This window comes from Rana temporaria, chromosome 9 (genome assembly GCF_905171775.1).
Source record: "Rana temporaria chromosome 9, aRanTem1.1, whole genome shotgun sequence".
Taxonomy (NCBI): Eukaryota; Metazoa; Chordata; class Amphibia; order Anura; family Ranidae; genus Rana; species Rana temporaria.
The window spans coordinates 148996196-149023731 of NC_053497.1; the positions used below are offsets into that span (position 1 = coordinate 148996196).

General features: G+C 44.0%; 1 protein-coding gene across 3 annotated transcripts in view; it reads right to left on the reverse strand.

Moving 5' to 3' along the window:
• The window catches only part of FAM3A (FAM3 metabolism regulating signaling molecule A), a 99483-nt gene that overhangs the window by 19554 nt on the left and 52393 nt on the right, over positions 1-27536 (reverse strand). For all 3 annotated transcript variants that reach the window (XM_040324823.1, XM_040324822.1, XM_040324824.1), the window contains 2 exons: positions 22237-22295; positions 15356-15406 (listed from right to left, as the gene is read on the reverse strand). In XM_040324823.1, coding sequence (XP_040180757.1) covers positions 15356-15406; positions 22237-22295 — 110 coding nt within the window. The remainder of the gene's footprint in view (positions 1-15355; positions 15407-22236; positions 22296-27536) is intronic.

Below are 27536 nucleotides of genomic sequence, written 5' to 3' on the forward strand. Positions count from 1 at the left end.
CCCCAAGCAGTGTCCAAAATTTCGAGGGGTGGGAAAACCACCACAGCAACCAAGCTTACACCCCAAACAAAAGTTACTCAACGGAGGAACTCCAACTTTAAACTGCCGCCTGTAACACCTTGCGGCCGAAGGAGGCATCAGAAGATGCACTCACTTCCACCTTGTTAAACTTTGAAAAAGTGTAGACCGACGACCAGGACGCTGCCTTACACACCTGTAACAGAGGCTTGATGTCGGAAAGCCCAAGAGGCACCGATCGCCCTGGTCGAATGCGCCGTAACCTGAAAGGGAGGCGCCCGCCCCTTCAGGGCATAGGCCTGAAGCACAACCTGTCAGATCCACCTAAAAATGGAGGCCGACGAGATCGCCAGACCCTTTATTAGGACCATTCACCGACACGAACAGTGAGTCCGACTTCCGGAACAGAGCCGTAGCAGACAAGTACACTCGAAGAGCCGAACCAAATCCAGGGAATGAAAAAATGGCCTTATTCTGGTGTTTCGGCCGAGGACATAAGGATGGAAGAACAATGTCCTTATTAATGTGAAAAACCGAAACAACCTTTGGGAGAAAAGAAGGCTGCGGCCGCAGCACCACCTTATCCACATGGATGACTAAGTAGGGAGCCTTGCAGGACAAGGCCGCCAGTTCAGACACCCGTCTGATCGATGTGACAGCAACCAGAAAAACCACCTTTTGTGACAGAGTCAACAAAGGGATCCTCCGAATGTCCTCAAAGGGAGCATCTTGAAGCACCGAGAGGACAAAATTCAAGTCCCATGGGGGCAGTGGAGGACGCACAGGAGGGGCCACATGTCGAGCCACATGTCGGACCCCCTGCACAAACGTGTGCACCAAGGGGTGCGTCGCCAATGGTCGCTGACAGTACACAGCCAGAGCTGAAATCGGACTCTCGACCGTACTTAAGGCGAGAGCCTGATCCACTCCCTGCTGTAAAAACAGCAGAATCTGGGACACCACGTATGTACGTGGGTGCCACTCCAACTCTTTACACATAGAGATGTAGGCCGTCCACGTACGATGGTAAATCCTCCGTGAAGTAGACTCCCGTGCACGCAGCATGGTAGAAACCACCGAGCCTGATAGGCCCCGGTCCTTCAACACCTGGCTCTCAGCCACGCCGACAAAGCCAGCGACTGTAAAGCAGGATGGAAGATCGGACCCTGCGACAGATGAACTTCTCTCAGGGGTAGACGCTAGGGGGCGTTGGCCACCAGACGCCCCAGGTCCTCGCACCAGAAAATGGCGCGGCCAGTCTGGGGCGAGCAGGATTGTTGAAATCCCTTCGGCTTCCACTCTGCGCAGCAGGAGAGGAAGAAGCTTCAGAGGAGGGAAGGCGTAAATTAGGCGATAGTGACCCCAAGGCGGGTTTTTATCACATGATTGTTATGTTTTAGTATATATTTTATTTGTAGTGTGAACCTCTTTAGCCATGACTAAGCACTGACTGCCAGTGCGAAACGCGTCATACTGTATGTTGGTTTGCAGTGACTGAATGTACAGTTGAAAAATAAAAAGACATCTCTTTTTTAAGTGATTTTGGAGTGCGGCTGTCCAGTCTTCGTTCTTTTTATTGCGCCACCAACTAAGCGTTCGCCCACGCATAATTTGACCTGGCCCCTGGGCTGACTGGGTGTCCCAAACGCCCCCCCCCCACCAACCGGAGAGGCTGGCATCCGTCGTGACCACTGTCCAGCGACACGGTAGAAATTACTTCCTGGTCCGAAGCACCGGAGAGGTCAGCCACCACACCAGGGAAGACTTGAGTTCAAAAAGTTCAAAACAGATACTTTTCCCATCGTTTTTACGAACAGGGAAACAAGAGTGGGAGATTATTAGCTAGACAACTAAAGAAACAGGAACAACGTCATGTTCATAACATTAGAGCAGGAAATAAGCAAATAATAGACTCCCAAGCAATAGCAGCTGAATTTCACCGTTTCTATTCATCACTGTATAATATAGATCAGGCATCGAGGGGGGTAACGGATGGAGGGCAGGAGGATATGATCCAAGAATATATAGTGGCCTCAGGATTACAGGGTATACCGCCAGAAGCCCTGGAGGAGTTGGAAAAAGAAATCTCCAACGAGGAGCTTGAGGAAGTGATTTCAACGTCAAGCTTGGGCAAAAGTCCGGGACCGGACGGTCTCACAAATATGTATTATAGGAAGTTTGCCCCAATCCTGCTGGCCCCGCTTGGTAGATATTTTAATGAAGTCTCAAATTCGAAAACCTTGGCTGAGACTCTGCTGGCATATGTGACAGTTCTCCCAAAAGAGGGGAAGGATCCCCAGAATTGTTCCAGCTACAGGCCCATCTCCCTTTGTGAAGCTCCTGTCTAAAATATTGTCTGAGGTTACAGGAACACATAGTTAAATTGATCCATTTGGATCAAACTAGGTTTATGAAGGGCCGAGAGGCAAGGGACACTACCATTCGCGCCCTCCATGTTATGTATTGGATGCATAAATGACCAAATCAGAAACCGAGTGTAGTAATCTCAATGGATGCGTAGAAAGCTTTCCATAGGGTGGGTTGGGGGTTCATGGCCGGAGTTCTGAGGGAGATGGGCCTGAAAGAAAGGATGATGGGATGGGTGATGGCATTATATGCAAATCCCAGAGCAAGGATAAAAGTAAACGGGAGATTATCAGACTACTTTGAGATACCGAATGGGACTAGGCATGGGTGTCCCCTGTCCCCACTGTTATTCGCTCTGGTGTTGGAGCCCTTTTTATGTACAATTAGGGGAAATAGGAAAATCAAGGGAATAGATATCAGACCTACGGAACACAAGATATCAGCGTACTCGGATGATTTATTACTGTACCTTTCCTCACCTCAGGAATCCATGATGGAACTAAGGAAGGAGATCGAGAAATTTGTTTTTTGATCAAATTTCTAAATAAATATTGAAGTCGGTAGTTATGCCAATTCATGTATCCCTGAGGTTGAGAAAAAAGTTACAGAGAGCTTTCCCCTTTGAATGGCTTACAGACGCTCTATCGTATCTAGGGACCTATATAACTCCAGACGTAAAACGACTATACGATCTAAATTATGATCCATTGGTTGTTTCGATAATACAAGACTTTAAGAAATGGAGAGGCCACACTTTGACGTGGTTTGTAAGGGTAAATGCGCTTAAAATGAATATAATCCCTAGGCTTATCTATGTCTTGCACGCCATTCCAATATCTTTGCCACAGAATTTTTTTAAGCAAATAAGGAGTGCCCTCACGACTTTTGTATGGGGAGATAAAGACCCCAGACTGGCACATGAGATGCTGAGGAGACCAAAGGGGGAGGGAGGGGTAGGCCTCCCAGATATAGGGATCTACTATAGAGCCATGGCCCTGGTTCGTATTATGAACTGATGCCATGATACAGATAGCAAACGATGGGTACCAGTGGAGAAAACGTTGGCAGGAAGGAACTTGGCAGGGGCACCATGGATACCGGCTGTTCACAGGGGACTGTCGGAAGATGCATCACCCCTGACCAAAACAACACTTACAATATGGGACAGAATGAATAAGACAGGAAGATTCGCTCCCCCAATATCACCTCTGGAAGGTTTTCCCTGGTTTCCCCCGGGGGAGGAAAGAGGTAGTTTAGGGTGCTGGGGTAGGGAGGGGAAAGGAAACTGCGCAGGAGTGGCACCACAAGGGAAACTTCTTCCATTGGGGGATTTGGTAAAGAATATGGGGGAGGTAGTAATGGCGGAATGGAAATATGGTCAGTTGAGGGACTGGTTTAATAAATGGAAGCATCAGATGAGACCCGCAAATCCATTAATCACCATTGAGGAGTGGTGTGTTAATCCACCAGAGCCGGGCCACATGTTATCTCGAATGTATAAGTTGGTGTTGAGTGCTCATGGTCATACAACTCCCTATTACATTCGTGAGTGGGAAAAGGAACTGGGCTATAATTTCACGATAGAACAAGTGGATAGATTGATGGAGACAACACACCATTCCTCAATTAACTCTTATATACAAGAGATGTCCTATACATTTCTCACTAGATGGTACCGTACTCCGACCCACCTGGTGCAGATGTACCCGTCTGCAGATATTAACTGCTGGAGGGGATGCAACCAGAAGGGGTCATTTTTACATTTATGGTGGTACTGTCCTCGGATTAAGAAATTCTGGGCGGAAATAACACCCTGGATAAAAAAGTTAACACACGCTATAGAGCCCTCCCCATTACATTTCCTTTTTCACGGGATGCCATCATCTATTAAATTTTATAAAAGAAGTGTCACTCCACACTTGCTAAATGCAGCCAAGGCACTAATTCCTAGAATCTGGAAACAATCGAGATGCCCCACGATAAAGGAATGGAAAGGGGAGGTAGAGAGGATTATGGAAGCGGAGAGATGGGTACATACAGTGAGAGATCAACAGGACACATTTAAGGAGATATGGGAAGGATGGCTATACTGTTCTGCCGAAATAGTGACGGACTGACCCGGGGGGTGGGGAGGGGGGAGGAGAGCCAAGCCAGGGTTTTTTTTTTTTTTTTTGGGTTTGTTTTGTTTAGTTGTTGTTCCTCTCGTCTTCTCTTTGGAGAATGGAGGATGGTGTGTGTATGTGAGTGTTCCCCGCTGCCCAAGGGTGCCCTGGAGGGAGGAATAGAATGAAAAGGGCAAAACAGGAGGACAGATTAGAAAAATCTAAGGGGAATAAGTGTTACATGTTAAAAGGAATTATTGGGGCAAATTGTAAGCATTGTATTTGTCGGTCTCTGTTTATGTTTTTTTATATACCGTATATATACTCGATTGTAAAACAAGATTTGTTGTAATAAAGGAAAACAGTGATTAAAAAAAACCCATAATGTATGTGCCATATCTGGCAGATCCCTGTGGAAGGTGGCAATCACTGCAGTAGGCACTGCTACAGTGATAGCCACCAGCTTCCAGGTCCTGCATGAGGTTACCCCCTTGCCTATCCACTTCATTCAATCCCAATTTTTTTTTTTATTCATTGAGAAATTGTAAAGTATTCTATGAATAGCGTCTGTACCAAATGTGCATTCCATTGTTCATTAAGCAGCAGGCCGGCACAGGAACCAGAAGCTAGAGGTGATCACTATAGTGGTGATGCCTACTAAAACTAACACCTTCCATAGGGAATGGCCAGGTATGGCACATGCCTAGTTACACTGGTCTGCGCTGGACTAGAAATAAAGCGGATCAACATTCGTCTGGATGACCAGCCGGTTTTTTATTATTCTTTATTTATATTTCAAAGGGAATACATCTAATAATACATTATACACCTTTCATTGTATTTCTAAACATGGTACATTTCTCATCCCATTACTTTTTTTTTTTTTTAAAGGGTAAATTTTATTGTACATACCGGCAACAATACACATAAGTATATTACAGTACACATTAACACACACTATAACCAAGCCACATTAGTAGCGAAAAACAGTGTGAAACAAGTACAGCATGTACATCCAATTTTATGAAAGTATACAAATATGAACAAACAGTTTTAACAAGACATCCTCCAGACCTTCCCTATATAATTATCATGGATCGGTATCCGAGACCTATCCACCACCCGACATATGATCCGATATCCCTAGTCCATACTTTACATATTGCTTCTATTACACCTCCACCTCTCCCGACACTTTCTCCAGCCATTCCGCCCACACTTTCTCAAATTTATTAGGGCACCCTCTGGCGATGTAGGTCAATTTGTACAGCGGTAAATTATTATTTACTAACTTCAACCAACCCTGCAATGTCGGGGGTTCCGCCACTTGAGAGCCAGAGCCTTTTTAGCATAGCAAAACAGGATTCTAAGTAGCGTCTTCTGCGAATTGGATATATCTTCCTCCTCCAGATCCCCCAATAGGCATCTGGCCGGGGAGTATATATTTGGGAGGTCCAGCTCATTTTCAAGAAATGTCAAAATCTCTCTCCAAAAGCTTTCCACCCTGGGACACCGCCACACCATATAAAAAAAATCAGCCTCAGCTGCATAGCAGCGAGGGCATTTCGCTGAAGTCCCCCTACCCATTCTATGTAATCTCAAGGGAGTGAAGTATATTCTGTGCAAAAAGTTAAATTGAGTCAGTTTATCCCTAGCAGAAATTACTGAAGGCACTAGTGTATCCAGCGCCTCCGACCAAGTTTCCTCTGATAGAGACGGTATGTCAGTCCGCCACTGCACCGCCAACTTCTCCATTCTGGGGGAGGAGGATGACAATAGCATGAAGTAATATCTAGATATCAGCTTTGAGTGATCTCTGTCTGCAATGACTACCTCCATCCTGGAAGGGGATAGCGCCACCACCCCCCCACCGTACTGAGTCGTCACCGCATGGCGTAACTGGAGATAACGAAAGAAAAACGTATTGGGGACTCCAAACTCACTCCGCAGGTCCAAAAAGGTCTTAAATATTCCATCCCTGAACAACTGATGGGCGTACTTGAGCCCATAAGCCGCCCAGCATGATCCCTCCGGAACCTTTACAATTTCGTGCAACTGGGGGTTGTGCCACAGCGGGGCGTTAGGAGAATTTGTTAATCTGGACCCACCCCCCCCTGGCATTACAGATGTGGAATATCTTAGACAATTTTAACAGCCCTGATCAGGATAAGGTCCATTCCTATACAAGACATTGAGCAATCCTTCATATGATCTCATCTGTGCCGCTTGGGTTGCCACCGATGCAATGTCCAGATTTGGAAAGCCCCACCAATGCACATGTGTCAATTGGGCTGCCAAATAGTAACACTGCAGGTTCGGTAGTGCCAAACCTCCCATCCTGATCGGCAAATAGAGTGTGTCCAGAGACCTCATCCCATTACTTTAATTAGTCCCATTATTAAACACATATCTCACATCTACTTTTCATTGTCATTGGATTACAATCCATGTATTCTATATATACACTTCATTAAAAGAGACAGTAAAGTGGCCCTCCTTCTGTTAAGTATCCTTACCGTTTATTTCCCACAACCTTACTAATTTCTCCCTTTCAATTTTATATTCCCCCCCCAAAACAAACCTGAGACAGAACCCCCCCCACCCCCCACAGAAAAAAAAGGGGGGGAAGGGGAGAACCAACCACCCCTCTCCTCCCTCTCTGCGATCCCCTCTCCCCGTGGATATTTTAGGTATATTAGCCTTGCAACTACTTCACATACCCCTAGCGGACTTACTCCCTGTAACGGACCTATGAACTATTCTGCCTACAGAGGACTGCATGACTTGTTACTGAGCTCACAGGGTTAATTGTATAGTGACTTTTTCACTGCTAAATGCTAATTGACTCTCTGTTGTGTATTACCAGTTAACAGCCTCCTGTCAGGTGTATGCTAACGTGATGATCTGTGAGTGTGTATTGTTCTAAAGGTTAATTGAATTCTATTGAGAAAGGAATGTGCCCGGCCAGGTCATGTTAAGTGGATCTCGGTGCCGGAACGTCTAGAGACTGATTGATTCAAGGAGATGTCATTATTTCAAAGCATGTGTATTGAAGCTCCCCCTGTGTGAGGGGGGGGGGGGCGGAGAGTGTCATTGTCCCTGTAAGTTGTTGTAACCACATATAAGCGAAGTTAAATGTGCCAATAAAGTCAGTCTTGTTTGACCCTTCAACACGCAGCCTCGTCTCGTTCTTGATGGGGGACTCTCTCTCTGGATCTTGGGGATGGAATGATACCGGTTTTACTTGCATATCGCACTTTGCCAGGGAAAAGGACGTCTCCAACGGCTGATACCCTCTCACTAGCCCGGGTAGCCGTTACATTGTTTGGCAGCAGCGGGATGGTCCTTTTATCCAAAGAGCTGAATGGAGTCGCAGTACGCCAGGCTGAAAAGATCCACACTAAAAGATTTATTAGAGAGTCGTGGTAGGAGCGCCAGCAACAGACCACGGAGGGAGCTGATAGCTGACCTGCTGGAGCTGGACGAAATGGATGGATCCATGGAAGGAACTGAGCCCCTTGCACCGGTCAGCGAGGAAGATGTAATTACTGGGATTGTACAGCGGAGATTATCCTTGTATCCAGAAACGTCCGTGGAACTAATCAACCAGCTGTTCCGGGAAGCAAGGCAAGAGATACAAACTAAGAGGGGACAAGAACTGGAACTGGTAAGAGCGAGACAGCCCATTACACATGCAGTTCCTACCCCCCCACCCGCGGCTACAGGAAAGAAAATACCGTTCACTGCATTTAAAGCTTTTGTAGAAAGTGAGGAGGAAATCGATGGATATTTGGTGGATTTTGAGAGGCAGTGCTCACTACACCAGGTACCACCAGACCAATGGGTCACTATTTTGTCGGGGAAATTGTCGGGCAAAGCCAATGAAGCCTTTCGGGCTCTCGCTCCAGAGGATATTTTACAATATCAGCAAGTTAAAAAGGCGCTGCTAACCCAATATGCCGTAACGCCAGAAGCCTTCCGCCGGCGCTTCCGGGAGTCCAAGAAGAAGGCTGTGGACTCCCACATGGAATGGGCCAACCAGTTACAAAGGGTGGCATCCCTTTGGGTCCAAGGGTGCAAGGCCAACACCGGGGAGGAAGTATTGCAGCTGTTCCTAATGGAACATTTCTTCCAAGACCTGGCCGCAGACATACAAGACTGGGTACGAGATCGCCGTCCGGCTAACTTAAACGAGGCGGCTCGGCTAGCAGATGAGTACGCAGAGACAAGGAAAGTAAGCCAGGGTACTATGCGGCTGGCTCAGAAGGTAGAACCGCGTACTCCAACCGTCACCCCACGCCCAGAGTTTCGGGCTCCAGTCCCACCACGTCCTCAGGGGCCTAGCAACTACCCCCGGGATTCGCCTAGGGTGACGTGCCATCACTGCAGCGACACAGGACATATTGCTCGTTATTGCCCTTTGAGAGCTACAGATAACAACTGGAGACGCACAACACCCAACACAGAGGTCACTCCATCTCGTCCCTCTGCGGCCCACTGCCTGGAGACCGAGGGGGGCCCTGAGGAATGTCTGGGAATTTGGTATGAGGCAGACCCAATACAAGCTGCCTCTCCGGATAACCGTCAGCATCACTGTCAGGAGGTACGGGTGAATGGACAACAAGGCCTAAGAGATTCCGGGACTACTATCACTCTGATTCAAAAACATCTGGTAAAGCCAGAGAACGTGTCCACTCGCACAGTTGCCGTCCGGGTCGCAGGGGGTGCTGTATTTCGCGTACACACCGCCCGGGTGCACTTAGACTGGGGAGCCGGGTCAGGAAAGACCACAGTTGGTATCATGGACAACCTACCTGCCGAGGTGGTACTGGGCAACGACATTGGCCCTCTGACTTCGGCTTATTTACCTACACCTGCTGCTGCTTGTCCCGTGACCACCCGCATTGCTGGAATCAACTCGCTTGCTGCTGAGACCCGGGTAAGACTACCTTCCCCGACATGTACTGTAGATTCGGCACAATATCACAGTCTAAAATGGGAATGTGAAAAGTTGGCCAGTGAGAAATCAGAGATGCAACGACACTATGTCATGTATTATGAGATGTCCCGTGGCTTGAACATTGAAATGCACAAACAGGCGGAAATTGTCAAAAGATTAAATGGGATTTGCATCCCGGTGGTGCCGTATCTGTCCCAAGAGCATCAGCAACAGGTTTTGGGAGCCATTAAGAGAGCAAAGCAAGTGACTGTTCCAGAATTGAATTCCATTATTCACCTTCACCATCAGCTACCGACCTGGTAAGCCAATGGGAAGGGCGACGTACTGTCCAGGCAAACGGAACTTTTACCTTACCAGCAGACCGCACATCCCCAAGTTGACCCGAAAAGGATCAATCCGGGTCTGCCGGAGTGTTCCACAAAAGGGGAGTAGTGTAACGGACCTATGAACTATTCTGCCTACAGAGGACTGCATGACTTGTTACTGAGCTCAAAGGCTTAATTGTAGAGTGACTTTTTCACTGCTAAATGCTAATTGACTCTCTGTTGTGTATTACCAGTTAACAGCCTTCATGTCAGGTGTATGCTAACGTGATGATCTGTGAGTGTGTATTGTTCTAAAGGTTAATTGAATTCTATTGAGAAAGGAATGTGCCCGGCCAGGTCATGTTAAGTGGATCTCGGTGCCGGAACGTCTAGAGACTGATTGATTCAAGGAGATGTCATTATTACAAAGCATGTGTATTGAAGCTCCCCCTGTGTGAGGAGGGGGCGGGGGCGGAGAGTGTCATTGTCCCTGTAAGTTGTTGTAACCACATATAAGCGAAGTTAAATGTGCCAATAAAGTCAGTCTTGTTTGACCCTTCAACACGCAGCCTCGTCTCGTTCTTGATGGGGGACTCTCTCTCTCTCTGGATCTTGGGGATGGAATGATACCGGTTTTACTTGCATATCGCACTTTGCCAGGGAAAAGGACGTCTCCAACGGCTGATACCCTCTCACTAGCCCGGGTAGCCGTTACACTCCCCTACTGTATTTCCCATTAATCTCTTCTTTTTCTGACTGTATAAAACATATTCCATGTTGACCAGACTTTGATATATTGCTCTTTTCTTTCTTGGGTCGAGAACACCAAATCCTCTATAGCCCCCACATTTCTGACCCCATTAAGCCATTCTGTGATTGTTGGAGGCCTGGAGCTTTTCCAACATCTCGCTATGCACGACTTCGCCTCATTGACCAGGTGGCATAACACCGAGTTTTTAGCCTCATTGACCAGGTGGCATAACACCGAGTTTTTATACGTCTGTGTAGGTATTTGCGAAAAGATGTAACAGGAAAAACCCCCTGGTAATCCGGTACTGGATATGCCACCACTGCCTGATCCCGGGGCATGTCCAGTATATATGAAACAAGGTTCCCCGCCCCCCGTTACATCGCCAACACTGGTCGAAGACTTCAGGAAAAAACCTACCTAATTTTGATGGCGTATAATACCACCTGGTCAATAATTTATAATTTGATTGAGCTCTGGTGCATATTGATGAGTTTAACGGCAGGTGTATAACCTTCTGACGTTGAGCTAATGTAAAGGTCCAGCCGTATTTTGATCAGTTTGTGATCATCCCTGCTCAATAGAACTAGACTGATCAACTTCTGTCAAAGGAGAATGTTGGAAAACTTTTTGGTTGTTGAATTAGAAAGAGTTCAGTGAAGGGCAACAAAATTCAGGGTGGTGGAGGACCTCAGCCACGAGGATCAGTTACCATAGTTTACAGTTATGTACTCAGGAGAAGAGGCACTTAATAGGGGATATGATTACAATGTACAAATTGATTTCAGTAACTGTAATAAACTTTGTAAGGTTCCTGAAGAGATTACACAGCCACAATTTGAGGTTAAAAGAAAGGAGGTTTACCTAGAGCTTGGAAAGGGTTCTTTACTGTTAGAGCAGTTAAAATGTGACACTCCCTCCCTCAGAAAGTGGTACTAGCTGAGAGTATCAGCAGCTTCAAAAACCTTTTAGAGGTCTTCCTCAAGATGCAGAATATATAAGGCTATGGGAACTGGGACCATGAAAAGAAAAAAAAAAAATCACACGTTGAACTGAATAGACCGGTGTCATTATTCAACTATATTAACTATAAACTAGAGCTGGAACAGAGGGATAGAAGAATATTCTGATAGAAGTGAAAGATAGAGACCTTGGGCAAAGATTAATGTCCGGTACACACCCCACCCCGGCAGGCTGAACGAAAAAATAAAAAAACAAAACCACACAACCAAGAGCTTGAAAGCAGCTCGCTGTAATAACTATGCAATGTGCCATTGTGTTCCGACAGGGGGACCGACCCTCACCAGAAAACACCATTGTCTAAGGGCACTGTTTGGCTGCTGGCTTTCCAGCATGCTTGTTCAACAGAAGCAAGTCATGAAATCGCCTTTGGTCGGACAAGGTCCTGTACACATGGGCTGAATGTCGGCTGCTTTTTACTATACTGCTGATTTTGGACGATATTCAGCCTGTCTCCTGTGTGTCAACGTTAACTAATCCTTAGGCAAAACCAGAGGAGGCTTCTTGCTAGATAAAGCTGCCAGTTCAGACAGAGGCAAGAACTACAAAGAAAAGCAACCTGTGGGTGAGAATAAAGTGAGAAATATCACTAATGGGGGTCAAACAGCAATTCAGATCCCATGTAGTCACAGACAGAGGGATCTACATGAGGGATCCTCTGTACAAATGTCTAAAAGTAGTATTAAATCCAAAAGAAAACATATTGCAGCTTACCTATTTTCTAGGCTCTCTTTTTGTTTTATTTTCATCTGGTGATCCAGCCAGTAAGTCTGCCGTTTTACAACAAAAGAAAAAACATCCGTTGCTGTAGCTACTTATAACATGCGTACTGGAGTTTGGCTTGAGTTTATTAGTGTATTTAAATCTGCTTGTACAGCCAACGCTTACCTCCCTCCAGATTGACAACGCTGCGGTCCAAAAAGTGCCCCCTTCATCCAGAGTGGGGGCCCTCAAATACAGGAGATATAGTACTGGCTAGATCACCAGGTGACAACAAGAGGGGGAAAAGGAAAACAAAATGCAGGCACCACATCTGATAACTAAGCTGCAATAGATTCAATTTTTGCTTTTGAGTGTAATACAGCTTTAATCAAAGTCAACAGTCTCTGAAACAGGACAGAAACATGGCCTTTGAGAGTGATGTCAGCCAAACCCTGTTCCAGGCCCAGTTGTAGGAAGAAAATTATTTGTTCTAGAGAAACTCTGGTGGAAGCCCGTAGGGCTTATATCAAGTGAACTATGCCTTACCCCGCCAGGAGAACACAGTGATTATTGCTAGAAACTATAACAGCTGCTAGAAATAATTGCTTGTAAAATCCAGTAGGCTGGTTGTACCAAAGTTGATAAATCAACTTGGGTACATTCAGCCTGCCTATACATATTTTGAATAGTCTATAGCTGGCTCTAGGTTTCCTTTCTCTGTGGAAGACGGATGCTCTTGCCGCTAAATGCCACATACAGATTTCCTGGATGTGATTACCCAAGGTTTTTTTGCTGTATATCTTGCAGCAAATGTTTGTGGTTAGCATGGACTTCAGGGTGCTATGTGGACTTTGGGGTTGCAACTAACATTTATTTTCATAATCGATTCGTTGGCCAATTATTGTTTTGATTAATCGAATAACAACCTTAAAAAAGTGTGGTGTATAATATGTAAAAAAAAAAAGGTAATTTATTCATAAATATCTCTACGCAGTGGTAAATATAAATAACCAACTATATGGTTGGAGAGCAAAATCTCTAATTGACTTCGAAAATAACAGACAGAAGAGATATACTGTATATCCTATTATTCGCTGGAAACCTCTCACTGGGTAGATGGCAACCCAAATGACAGGAATGGACCAGGAGAACCATGATAGCTTTTTTTTCCGGCAGGTGTTTATAAATAAAAAGAACCAACACCCACAAAGTAAGGAACAAAGGTGGAACTCCAAAAAAAATTAATCCAGCAGGACATGCAAGGAAAAAGAAAAACGGGCTCCCAATGGTGCAGGTCAAAAATAATCTGGATTTATTATAATAAAAACCAAACAAAAATGACAAAAAATGATCACAAGATAAAATAAAATGGGTAAAAGCAATATGGGGAGTAGGTAAACCAAGCCCTACGCATTTCGTCCGAGGGGACTTCAACTGGGGCAATATTTACAGTAGCGATTATTTGCTCTTTTTGTACTATAAAGGGCTATTTATAACAATTTTAACCCCATTATGTTACTACCCGATTAATCGATTATGAAATTAGTAATCAATTTCATAATCGATTAGTTGTTTTGAAAGAAAACATTTGCATACCAACATAGGGATTGTGTACAAAAATTATATAAAATATGTTCCCCCTGGTTACCCAATTTCATGATTTTATGTTTTTGGTGTTACTTATATATGTGTGCCTAGAGCGCTTTAGTCTTTTACTGCTGTACTTTTTTGTACTATATGTTGTTTGATTAAGTGTACTGGCATTTGGAGTTGAACTTTTATATTTTGAAAATTATCGTACATGCACTGGTGAGATATGTCTATAAAACGTTTGGAACAAACTGGGTTTCTTTTTTATGTTGAACCCCCCCCATCATCACATTTTATGTTTTGTATATCAAATACAAAAAAAATAAAAATAATAATCAATAAAATATGATTGATAAAAAAAAAAAAGTTAAAGCCAAGCTGGCGTTAAAGGCAGTGAACATCCTGGCACTGCTGCCTGGTCTAACAATATAGACTATTTGGTCTTGCATATACCGTATTTATCGGCGTATACCGCGCACTTTTTTCCCCTTAAAATAAGGAGACAATCGTGGGTGCGCGATATACGCCAATGCCCGCTTCCCACGCTGTGTTTGAACCTTGCCGTCGACATATACCGAGGCGGAGTACACTCTGCCAGGCTCGGCTCCCCTTGCGGTCACGCCCTGTGCCGCCTCCTATGCGAGAGGAGCCGAGCGTGCCCGAGTGTACTGCGCTCGGTATATGTCGGCGGCGGCGTTCAAACACGGCGCGGGAAGCGGGGATCGGCTCAGAAACAGCGCGGGAGAAGCAAGGACACCACCGAGGCCGCAGACGGACAACAAGGCCGACGATGGACGCCGGGCAAGACACCGACGAGGGGCATTCAAACTAAGTATTTTCTTTTTTCCCTCAAATTTCCATTCTAGGTTGGGGGTGCGCGCTATACGGGGGTGCGCGCTTTACCCAGATACATGTGTAAAAACCTCTGGGAATGTGACAATCGAAACTTGATTATTCTGTACTTTGTGTCGTTAAGAACATTTGATATACTTGATATATTGTCTGCTGTACACTACAAGCAATTTAATGTAATAGGGCATTAGTGGGAGGAACAGTGCCCCATTGTTGGCGTCAGTGGGAGAAATAGTGCCTCAAGGGCCAGATAAAGGCAAGCGAAGGGCCACATCTGGCCCCTGGGACACAGTTTGGAGACCGCTATAAAAGGGTATTGGTTTGCATTGTTGTGTTGAATTTCTTGACAATTAAAGTAAAAGATTAAAGAAAAAAAAAAAAACAGTGAGCACAAAGTTCTAGACAGGGCAGCAACTCAGTTGGGTCCTTAAAGCCGGTACAATTTCTACAGGAATAGTGAGTGCTTTGTTAGGAGACTGGACACTGCTGGAGTGTTGCACCTGTTGATGGGACTACTCACCAGCAACATTACTATGAGCCTACTTACCCTTGACATCAAATGAGCAACTCCGTCAAGGAAATGAATTTACTCGCTTGGGTGACTGTCACCAATAGCCCTAAGAGCTGCCATTTCCAATTACGTAATATCAATATTTTTCAGAAAATGTGCACTATACATGTAGCATCTTACCTCCATCCCACATGTCAAATGATTTGGCTTCAATAAGCTCCCCACTCACTCCTAAGAAAGTAAGAAAAATGTTTTTTTTTTTTTTGTGATTTGTATAAACAGTAAAAAGGCAGATACATATATCCCTCTTACAATGTATAGATTGCTCAAATCCAAGCAAACAAATATATATATATATATATATATATATATATATATATATATATATATATATATATATATATATACACACATATATACATACACATATACATACACATATACACACACACACACACACATATAATATATATACAGTATATATATATATATATATATATATATATATATATATATATATATATATATATATATTACACACATACATACATACACATATTATATATATCAAGTCCTGAGCTACTAGCCAGGCCTCAAGAGTTACTTGCCACCAGTTGCCCCACCTAATTCATACACTGCCCTGCGCCTAATTGCACCTGTAAACACGCCCTCGTAGATTATCTCATAGAATGACACTGTTAAATGGTTTATGCAGAATTAAATATTACCAACAACAAATTTAACAAAATGGAACAAGGCACTGGGGTCAGACCAGAGGGACAGGGCACTGGGGGCAGATCAGAGGGACAGGGCACTAGAACTGGGTCTCTTCCCCATTCTCTTGCTGTCTCCTCTGCAACTCCCATGCATCCATCCTCTCTCTCTCCCTCTCCTATTCATCTCATCATCAGGAGCCTGTGTGTGTGGCTCCACACTTGCATGTCCCCACTTCCCCCTTTTATTCAGGCTGGCAGAGAGGAGAAGAGCTGCAGCACAGCGGGAGGGAGTACAATCCAGCGCTGAGATCCACACAACTGCACAGCCATTGACACCATAGCACAGCGCACACTGACACTGCACAGCACACATTGAGACCAGTCTGTTCACAGTGCTCAGGCTGAACTGTTGGACACTTACATGGAGCACAAGGAGAAGAAAACTGCACAAACTGGAAGGCTGTCGCTCTCATGTCAGGGCAACTTTCAGTGAGCGCTGCACCGGAGTGGTAATTTCCGCAATCCTCCACCTCACTCATTACTTCCTGCTCTCTAGCTACATTGGTCGGGGGGAGGGGGGCAGGCTCAGAGAGGTCATACTGTTAGGTCCCAGTTCCCATGGGTTAATGAGGATTGTAAGGAGAGCACCTGTGTACTGCTCTGCCTGTGCGCGACTCACCAGACTACTTTTCCCGAGCATGCACCTTTCCTCTTTGGCCGCCAATCGCATCGGGACTCTAAGTGTAGGCACAGATTGGAGGGAGATTGGTCATGCATCCCTGTCATCACTCGCCCCCAGCTTAAATCCACTCGCCAAATGCTAGTAGGCGAGTGGAAATTTGGAGGGGTGTGTGTGTGCGCATATATATATATATATATATATATATATATATATATATATATATATATATATATATATATATATATATATATATATATATATATATATATATATATATATATATATATATATATATATATATATATATTTTAGGGCTGTGCAAATTAACTTTTAATCAATCGATTATTCTTTAATTTTTTTGATCAATCAAAATCTTTTTGATCGATTAAAATTCTTTTGATTGGTACTCACCTCTCCGCCGGCTTCTGGGCCTTCAGGGAGTTCCGTCGGAGATCCAGTAACGTCACAGACGTTACGTGTCCATCTGAAGGGCTCCTTTGCTGTGCCTTCATATCTGCATGCCGGCGGGACCTTACTATCTGCCACACGCAAGGGCTGTTACACTTTCCTCTATCACTTCCCTCTATCAACCTGGGATTCTACAACCATCCACTGGGAGTTGTGATAGTTAGCTTCATGGGACATCTACATACCGAGGGACTGATGTTAACCTCTCCTCATCTGGATTCAGCAGTGGTATCGTTGTACACATTTTTATACCAGTATCATACTTAGCTACATGTTTTTAGGACTGCTTTTGGTACCGTTTGGTATTACTCGCACCATTTTTACAGTTTATGTAGCTACATCGATTTTATCTCCAGTGCAATATTTATTTGGTTACCTACTTGAAGACTATAAAAGTTTTAATGCTATTCCCATCAAGCGCTGCCTTTGTGTTTTTTGTATCCTGCTATACATTTTTCCAGTTGGTAGCTGCACTGGGAATCAGCCTGCAAGGAGATCAGCTAAAAGTAGTTGGATCTGTATGTGCGTTATAATGAATCGAAATTAGTAGAATAATCGATTAAACAAAAAAACGATTAATTGAACAGAAAATGTTTGATCAGTAACAGCCCTAATATATATATATATATATATATATATATATATATATATATATATATATATATATATATATATATATATATATAGGGACTACATTCCCTGCGGGGAGACGCTGTGAACAGTATTCAGAAAACAAAAAACTAACCTTTACAACCCCTTTAATGCATTCTATGCATTAGGGGAAAAACTTTGTGGTGCAGCAGCTCCCCTTCTACTTACCTGAACCCGATCTTTCCAGCAACGAGAACAAGCCCAGCATCTCCAGCCGCTTTTTTGGATAGATTGCAATCAATCAAATCCAGTGTCACCGGACCCGGGGCGAGTCCTGCTGTCTGTTTCAACAGACGCAGCAGCAGGGCCGGGCCACGGTGCCATGTCTAATGAATACATGGAGCGGCAGCTCTGCTTGGGTGCCCCCATAGCAAGCGACTTTCTGTGGGGGCACTGAAAAGGAGAGGGGCAGAACCACCAGAGAAGAAGAGTATCCAGGCTGCCCTGTACAAAACCATACACAGAGCAGGTAAAAAAAAAAAAAAAAAAGACTTTAGTATCACTTTAAAGCTTCCGCTTTAGGCACTCCTCGCCCCTTACATATCACATTCGGCATGTAATGTTTTTGGTGGGGGAGTGGGAGCTTAGTTTTAAAATGGGACTTCCCGTCCCACTTCCGCCTACAGGCCGCCTAGGCGATTCCTCCTCGCCTCTCTAGGCGGCCCCTCCTTCTCAGCAATATTCTGGGACACGTCACAGGTCCCAGAAAATTGCCTGTCCACTGGGAGAGCGCAGCGCAACTCGTGCCCGGCCGTGGAGCTACAAGCCAGCATGGCCGGGGGCCCACAGTTTCAATAGAGGTGCAGCGGAGAGGAGGGGGAGAGAGGAGAGGCTGCGTGCGGCCGCATCCCTGGACCGTGGAACAGGGGAGAGTGTCTATTTATAAAAGGTCAGCAGCTAAACCTTTTGTAGCTTCTGACTTTTAATAAACTAAAGAAAAAAGCCTGGAGCACCTGGTAACCGAATTGGGGGATCCTCTGCGATGTGGCAACCGAATTGGAGCCACAGCTGAGCCCACTCAGAGCCACCGATTACTGCTGCAGGGAGTCTTCGCGGTCAGATGGATAGACCTGCACCCAGTGGGTGGAAAGAGCCACACGAACACTTCCTGCCATCAGCTCCACTTCGCCCGTCAGCTCTGCTCCTCCCCCGATTTGCCTTACTACACTACAGTGCCCTAACCCACCATTCACAGTGCGGCCATCACTCCCCACCCCCGGCATCAGAAAACACTTGCCAGCCAACCGGCAATGGGTGCCCCCCCCCCCATTCTAGCCACTGGGGGCAACAACCCAGGCGTCAGGCCGCATTTTCTAGTCGCAATTGCGACCTGGCGCCTTGGATTTGTTGGGCCCTGATCTAGATAATGCCTGCAGGTACAGGCATCATCCAGAGATCTTTTTTTCAGACAGCGATTCTCTACAATGTAAAAGTCATCTAAGCAGCTCATTAGCCACTGGATTGCTTTTACAGGCAGCGGGAGGGGACACTCCCCTCCCCCGACGCCTCTCTGGGCTCTCCCGTGCGATCAGGGAGCCAGAGACCTGATCCAGCGGTGGCCCTGGGTCACCACAGATGGTCCCCAGCCACCTCTATGACCCTGGGAAGCCAGAAGTGACTGACTCAGGCAGATGTAAACACTCATTTTTCCCCTAGAAAGCAGAGATCAATGTTTTTTTTTTTTTTGATCTCATGCTTTCCAGGATAGAGATATCTAGGGTCTTATAGACCCCAAATATCTCCATAATGAGGCCCTGTCATGCCTTTTTTTCTATTACAAGGAAGGTTTACAGTTTTTCTAGTGATAGGAATTAACGTGATCATAAACGGGGGGGGGGGGGGGGTACAGTGCCTCCATTGTGCTAAAATTTCATTGCAACAACTAAAAATGGTCCTCCGCAGTTTGTATGGCCCCCAAGTGCTTGTAGGCATGCCTGACCACATCAGGGCATGCTCCCAATGAGACGACGGATAGTGTCCTGGGGTATTTTCTCCCAGATCTGGACCAGAGCATCACTGAGCTCCTGAACAGACTGAGGTGCAACCTGGCGGCACTGGATGGATCGAAACTAAATAATGTCCCAGAGGTGTTCTTTTGGGTGTAGGTCAGGTAAGCGTGGGTGCCATTAAATGGTATCAATTTCTTCATCCTCCAGGAACTGGCTGCATGCTCTCGCCACATGAGGCCGGGCATTGTCGTGCACCAGGAGGAACCCAGGACCCACTGCACTAGCGTAGGGTCCGAAAATGGGTCCAAGGATTTCATTGCAATACCGAATGGCAAAAATACAGATTTTTACATGGAGAGAAATGTTAGAATTGGCCTGGTTGGGAACTAGTTAACAAAACAGTAAAGAGCAAATGAAAAGTTCATTGTTAGGGTTTAAAACTGCCCTTTTAGCAGAGTTCAAAGTGGATGTAAACCCGATTAACGAAAAATTTAGCTGGGCATGTATATCTGCAGTGTTTTGTTATCTCTCTTCAAAGAGCCAAGTCCCATAGCTCTCAGACACATCAGATACAAGCAGCCTGAAATTTCTGTCCTGGGGAGGTTGCTATAAATAGATTGGCAGGGAGCTGGCCCTGTTACAAAACACCTCTCAGAGTCTCTTCCCATGATGAGAGGGGGTGTGCGCCTTTCCTCCAACCAGCAATTTTAGCCATCTTGACTAAATGCCCAGACATCACGCTCTGTGTTAAACAGGATAAGAACATTTCGTGACACATCTGAACTTTGTAAACAGTAAATGAATTATATATATGTGTGTGTGTATGTGTATATGTGTGTGTGTGTGTGTATACGTGTGTGTGTATATGTGTGTGTGTGTGTGTGTGTGTGTGTATATGTGTATATATGTGTGTGTGTATATGTGTATATATGTGTGTGTGTGTGTATATATGTGTATGTGTGTGTGTGTGTGTATATGTGTGTGTGTGTGTGTGTGTGTGTGTGTGTGTGTGTGTGTGTGTGTGTGTGTATATATATATATATATGTGTGTGTGTGTGTGTGTGTGTGTGTGTGTGTGTGTGTGTGTGTGTGTGTGTATGTGTGCGCGCGTGTGTATGCACACACATCTATCTATATCTATCTATATATATAGTACAGACCAAAAAAAGTTTGGACACACCTTCTCAAAGAGTTTTCTTTATTTTCACGACTATGAAAATTGTAGATTCACACTGAAGGCATCAAAACTATGAATTAACACATGTGGAATTATACATAACAAAAAAGTGTGAAACTGAAAATATATTTCATATTCTAGGTTCTTCAAAGTTGCCACCTTTTGCAGCAGACACATCTCTAGAACTGGTAAGAGGAGACTGTGTGAATCAGGCCTTCATGGTAGAATATCTGCTAGGAAACCACTGCTAAAGAAAGGCAACAAGCAGAAGAGACTTGTTTGGGCTAAAGAACACAAGGAATGGACATTAGACCAGTGGAAATCTGTGCTTTGGTCTGATGAGTCCAAACTTGAGATCTTTGGTTCCAACCCCTGTGTCTTTGTGCGACGCAGAAAAGGTGAACGGATGGACTCTACATGCCTGGTTCCCACTGTGAAGCATGGAGGAGGAGGTGTGATGGTGTGGGGGTGCTTTGCTGGTGACACTGTTGGGGATTTAATCAAAATTGAAGGCATACTGAACCAGCATGGCTACCACGGCATCTTGCAGCGGCATGCTATTCCATCCGGTTTGCGTTTAGTTGGACCATCATTTATTTTTCAACAGGACAATGACCCCAAACACACCTCCAGGCTGTGTAAGGGCTATTTGACCAAGAAGGAGAGTGATGGGGTGCTGCGCCAGGTGACTACCGCTTGAAGCTCATCAAGAGAATGCCAAGAGTGTGCCAAGCAGTAATCAAAGCAAAAGGTGGCTACTTTGAAGAACCTAGAATATGAAATATATTTTCAGTTGTTTCACACTTTTTTGTTATGTATAATTCCACATGTGTTAATTCATAGTTTTGATGCCTTCAGTGTGAATCTACAATTTTCATAGTCATGAAAATAAAGATAACTGAATGAGAAGGTGTGTCCAAACGTTTGGTCTGTACTGTATATACACACACACACACACACACACACACACACACACACACACACACTTTTAGAGGCAAAAGAATCAGCGGAGAGGCACGGCAAGCTGCAGCACAGTAAATCTCTGGCTCTAGATGGGGTAGTGTTTACTGGAGAGGACTGGATTTCTATCATTAGAGTCTATAGAAACACAACCTGTCACTTAGATGTAAAGGGAAGTCTTTCTGTTAATATCACCATTTTTCTTGCTTTACTAGTCCTTGCCCATTTTTGAATATTGCGACCATAGAACAATAAACTCATTATACCATAGGACTATAACACTTATAGTTAAGGGGAAAAAATGTGCGGCAAATATACAGGAAAGTTCCTCTGCCCCCTAACCCCAAGGCCTCACATGCTATAAATAACATTTTCCTGCCATAGGTTTTCTCTTCTATGCAGTTTATTTACAATGGTAACAACATTGTACAACATCCATTCTTAGGTAAGTGACTGACCATTAACAAGTGCAATGTTCAGGCCTCGGCCAACGTTGTTTTGGACACTGCTCATCAACCTGTAACGAGACAACAAAGATCTGGACTGAGCATAAAGTAGCACATTTACAACCCATTAGCACAGATCTTAAAGAATGGGTTATCCCAACATTTCATATTTCTTATATGTGTCTGTTATACCATGTCCTTCATATCCTGTTATCTTTGTATTTATTCCTTTGTTTGATATACCTGGTATTCCTGCCAGTGCCCCTGGGAGAACCATCTGCCTGCCCTCCAATGGCCAAGACTTGAGTGGACAGGTCTTGGACATAGGACATGGAAACGAGGCCAAGCAACTCAACTATGCACAAAAAATACTGGGGTGCACAAAAATGGCAGCAGGTGCTCTGGCCTGATGAACGAAAATATGAAATATTTGGCTGTAAGCAGGAGGCAGCTTGTTGGTGAAGGGCTGGAGAAAGGTAAAATTATGGGTGTAACACTGAAGCATGGTGGAGGTTCCTTGCAAGTTTAGGGCTGCATTTCTGCAAAAAGAGTGAAGAGATTTGGTCAGAATCAACGGTGTCCTCAATACTGAAAAATACAGATACTTATACCTCATGCCATATCATCAGGGTTGTGATTGGATTTATTCTGCAGCAGAGCAATGACCTCAAACATACAGCCAATGTCATTAAATAACATTAGTGCCCCTGGATGACGTGACCCATCACGAAACTAGTGGGGCAGAACGAGCGGCGCGCTGATGTCACCATCCACTACTGCTTGATTACCAGACGGACGGGTCTGCCTGTTTGCGTCCGGCCGGCGCAGCAGGCTTAAGGCTTATTTGTCAATTTAAGATTGTAAGTGCAATTTTTTACTTTGATAAAACGCTAAGGTTTTACACTATCGCTGCAATTTGTTTCTTACATGCCACATAATCGCCATTTGGTCTCTACCATTATGGAGTATGCTGATTAACAGTGCGGTGGGTCCTCGGTGTTGCCACATTCTAGCTGTGATTCACTAGTGGACCACGGGGCTCTGGTAAGCAGACCATTTTGCCACGTGGTGGACATCACAACATTTTTTTCATTTCACTATTGGAGAGTGGACGTCGCTTGTTCAAGGATTTGTGCACGGGTGGATTATTATCACTTGTTGATGCCACAGACAGATCATTCATATATGAACTTTATGAATACTTCTGGATTTCCACCATTGATATTTCATATTAATTTCACTTGTTTTTATTTATGAGTGTTTCTTTAAAATTAGTATTTAAAGTTGTTTTCCAATATTAATCACTTAGAGGCCTTATGCCAATTCATCATATGTGTTTATGTTCACATTTACCAATTAGGTATATTGTCACAATTTAGGTATAGCACGATTTTATATATTTTTTTCCATTAAAATAATCTTCAGTGTAAAGAAGAACAAGGAGTCTTGGAAGTGATTGTTTGGCTCCCACAGAGGCCTAATCTCAACATCATGAGTCTGTGTGGGATTACATGAAGAGACAAAGAATTGAGGCAACCTACATCAACAGAAGATCTGTGGTTAGTTCTCCAAGATGTTTGGAACAACCTACCTGCAAAATTCTTAAAAAAAAAAAAAAAAAAAAACTGTGTGCAAATGTACCTAGAACTGATGCCGTTTTAAAGGCAAAGGGTGGTCACACCAAATATTTACTTGGTTAATATTTTCTCTTGGAGGTAGTAGTACTCTTGCGCCATCTGTACTGGACACCGGGGGGCACTGCTGCAATCACCTTAAAGTCTGCCTTACACAGTAAAAAAATGCAAATATGGAAAGTGATGGTGAAGCGCTGTGAACTAATAATAGAAGGGGGATCTCAATACCTAACAGGTAGGTAACCCTAAAGTGAAATACATAAATGAATAAATACTAGGTGACTATTACAGGGAAAGAGAGGTGAATAAACAACATATAATGTGAACATAAAGTGGCACGAATGTACCAGGCTGGATAAACCAGAAACACAGTAGTAAAGGTGCACGGATGTGAACCAAACAGTAGCTTACACAAACTAAAATAACTGTGTACAGAAACAATGTATAACAAAAATACGTGAAAAAAGTATATTTAAAATAGTGACATCCCAGAAGACAGTCCAGTGTGAAAGTAGGCAGACTTCGGTGCGCACACCTCTTGTGGTACTAGATGCTCACCTCAGAGCCATAGCACGGATGGCTCAAAGTACCAAACAATGTCTCCCTAAGAGTGCAGTCACACGGATTGAGGTTGAGATTAAGGGGGCTCCTCATCAGATATTCATACAAACATGGAAGCAAAAATAAATGGATAATAGCATAATCCTGTGGGAAACCTTGGAAATGATATATCACATATACACGCATTCACATTGAGGCTGTGGATAGTGGACCTGTCTCCACGAACACTGCGTTCGTATCTGGAACTGGTATGCTGGAGGATCACTGACAGACAAAACAACTCTCACTTCCACCTTCTCTGTATCTTCCACCTTCTGTCCGTAGTATCAGCCAGTGCTCAGGGGGTACAAGATGGAAGAAAAGAGAGGAAGGCCCATGGTGCAGTATCTTATGAAATTTATTAGGGTACTAGTAGCAGCAAAGTAAAAAACTCACATTTAAAATTGGGGCAGAAGCAAAACACCTACGAGCGGCGAGCTCGTCTCATCGCCGTCGGTCTGTAACTCCTATTCCCACACTGGACTGTCTTCTGGGATTTCACTATTTTAAATATACTTTTTTCACGTATTTTTGTTATACATTGTTTCTGTACACAGTTATTTTAGTTTGTGTAAGCTACTGTTTGGTTCACATCCGTGCACCTTTACTACTGTGTTTCTGGTTTATCCAGCCTGGTACATTCGTGTCACTTTATGTTCACATTATATGTTTATTCACCTCTCTTTCCCTGTAATAGTCACCTAGTATTTATTTATTAATGTATTTCACTTTAGGGTTACCTACCCGTTAGGTATTGAGATCCCTCTTCTATTATTAGTTCACAGCGCTTCACCATCACTTTCCATAATATTTTTTCTTCTGTTCGCTCACTTTGGATTTTGTTAATTTATAAGAATAAACTATTAACACTTCCATATCTGAAAGCAAAAGCATTCTTAAGTCACAGCTGCCCAAGACCGCTTTTCACACGGGCAGACTGTTTATGTCCGCCTGTTAGTTTTTTTTTTTTTTTAAAAGGTGGACCTGAACGGACGCTCCATGCAGGTCTATGGAGCAATGAATGTCAGTGGTGACAAGTCTAATGACATCCGATCCACTAAATTCAGATGGAAGGAAATCCTATTTTCCCATCCGATCCCCCATAGAGGAGAGCGGAGCTCTGACAGGTTGCTCCCTGCACAGTGAGCAGAGACGGGCGGACCTGTCATCTGCCGGCTCAGCGGGGGATCAACGAATAGATCCCCGCTGAGCAAAGTGAAGTCCGTACAGACACTCGTGTGAAAGGGGCCTTACATTTATGCACAGCAGTGTGTATGTATGCAATGGTGTGTGTATATATATATATATATATATATATATATATATATATATATATATATATATATATATATATATATATATATATATATACACATACACACACACATACATACACTAGGGTTGTCCCGATACCACTTTTTTAGGACCGAGTACAAGTATCAATACTTTTTTTTCCCAAGTACTCGCTGATACCGAATAACGATACTTTTAATCTCATGCGACAGTGGCACATGTGTCAGTATTTTTTTTTTTTTTTTATCTTTAACAATTTTTTTTAAATTTTTTACAAATTCTTTTTTTTTTTTACATTTTTATTTATAATGCTTTCTTTTTTTAAGGGGGGGGGGGGGGGACCGTGTCAGTGTGTTTTTTTTTTTTTTCTACAATCTTTTTTTATTCTTTTGTATTTGTATTCTTTATTTTATTTTTTTTTTATTTTTTTCAGCCCTGTTGGGGGGCTTTGGTGAGATATCAGGGGTCTTAACAGTCCTCTGACATCTCCCCTTTGAGACAGGGAAAGGGACTAGGGACACATGTTCCCCAGCAGCATCAGCTGCGCTGAAAATGAAAGGAGAGAAGACAGCGTCTTCTCTTCATTCATAAAACTGAAACATTGTAAACAGGTTACCATGCTTCAGTTATGTGAATGGACATTTGGAGCAGTAAGGAGCCGGATTTACCGGCTCCTACCCCGCTCTCCATCCTGACAATTCCAGGGGGTGGAGGAGGAGCACGGAAGGGGAGAGAAACATGGCGGGATACACGGCGGGAGAGAGAAACACGGGGGGGGGGAACGCATCAGGTGAAGCATCGGCAGCATTTTCCCGAGTACAAGTACTCGGGCAAATGCTTGGTATTGGTCCCGATACCGAAACTAGTATCGAGACAACCCTAAAATAAATAAATAAATAAAATATAAATATATATATATATATATATATATATATATATATATATATATATATATATATATATATATATATATATATATATATATATATATATATATATATATATATATATATATATATATATATATATATATATATATATATATATATATATATATATAGTAATATTGGCGGTGTTTAGCTCAAGTGGGATATGCGATTTTAAGCGATTCACGCCAGTCCGGAACTATGTTTAAGGGCTTGTTGGCCCACTTTTATTGAAAAGGCGAAAATAAACAAAATCCAAACATAGGTTTCCCACGCAGGGGGTTTTCACTGTCCACACAGAACGGTACCTTCAGCCTCCTGGCTTACACGTGCAAAAGAAAATACCGAGCCACCTCGCTCTTGTCAGCAGTAGCACAACTGCTGTCAGCAACCTTAGACTCAGGTCTCTGGGGTTTCACAGTGCACACCTGCACTCTCTAGCTACTTTCGTGCACACCTGCACTCTTGGGGTTCTCCCTTGCAAACCTGGACTCCTCGGGAGGGTGGAGCCCAGAATGCTGGTCCTGAGTCTCCTATCGGGCCCACACACACCTGCACAATCAGTGTGCTGATCAGCTCTTAGGCTGGGTTCACACTACTACACTACTTTGATCCTACTTTACTCTGCTACATTGGTCCTACACTGATCCTACATTGGTCCTACATTGGTCCTACATTGGTCCTACATCGGTCCTACATCCATCCTACTTTCATGAACAGGATACTACTTTGATCCGACTTTGTGATAGTCTGACTTGTTCTTTGACCAATCAAAACAATCCCAGAGTGAGATAAATTCCTTTTACTGCTGCTGTAATCACAAGTCGGATGTCAAAAGTCGGATGGTTAGGACAAGGCT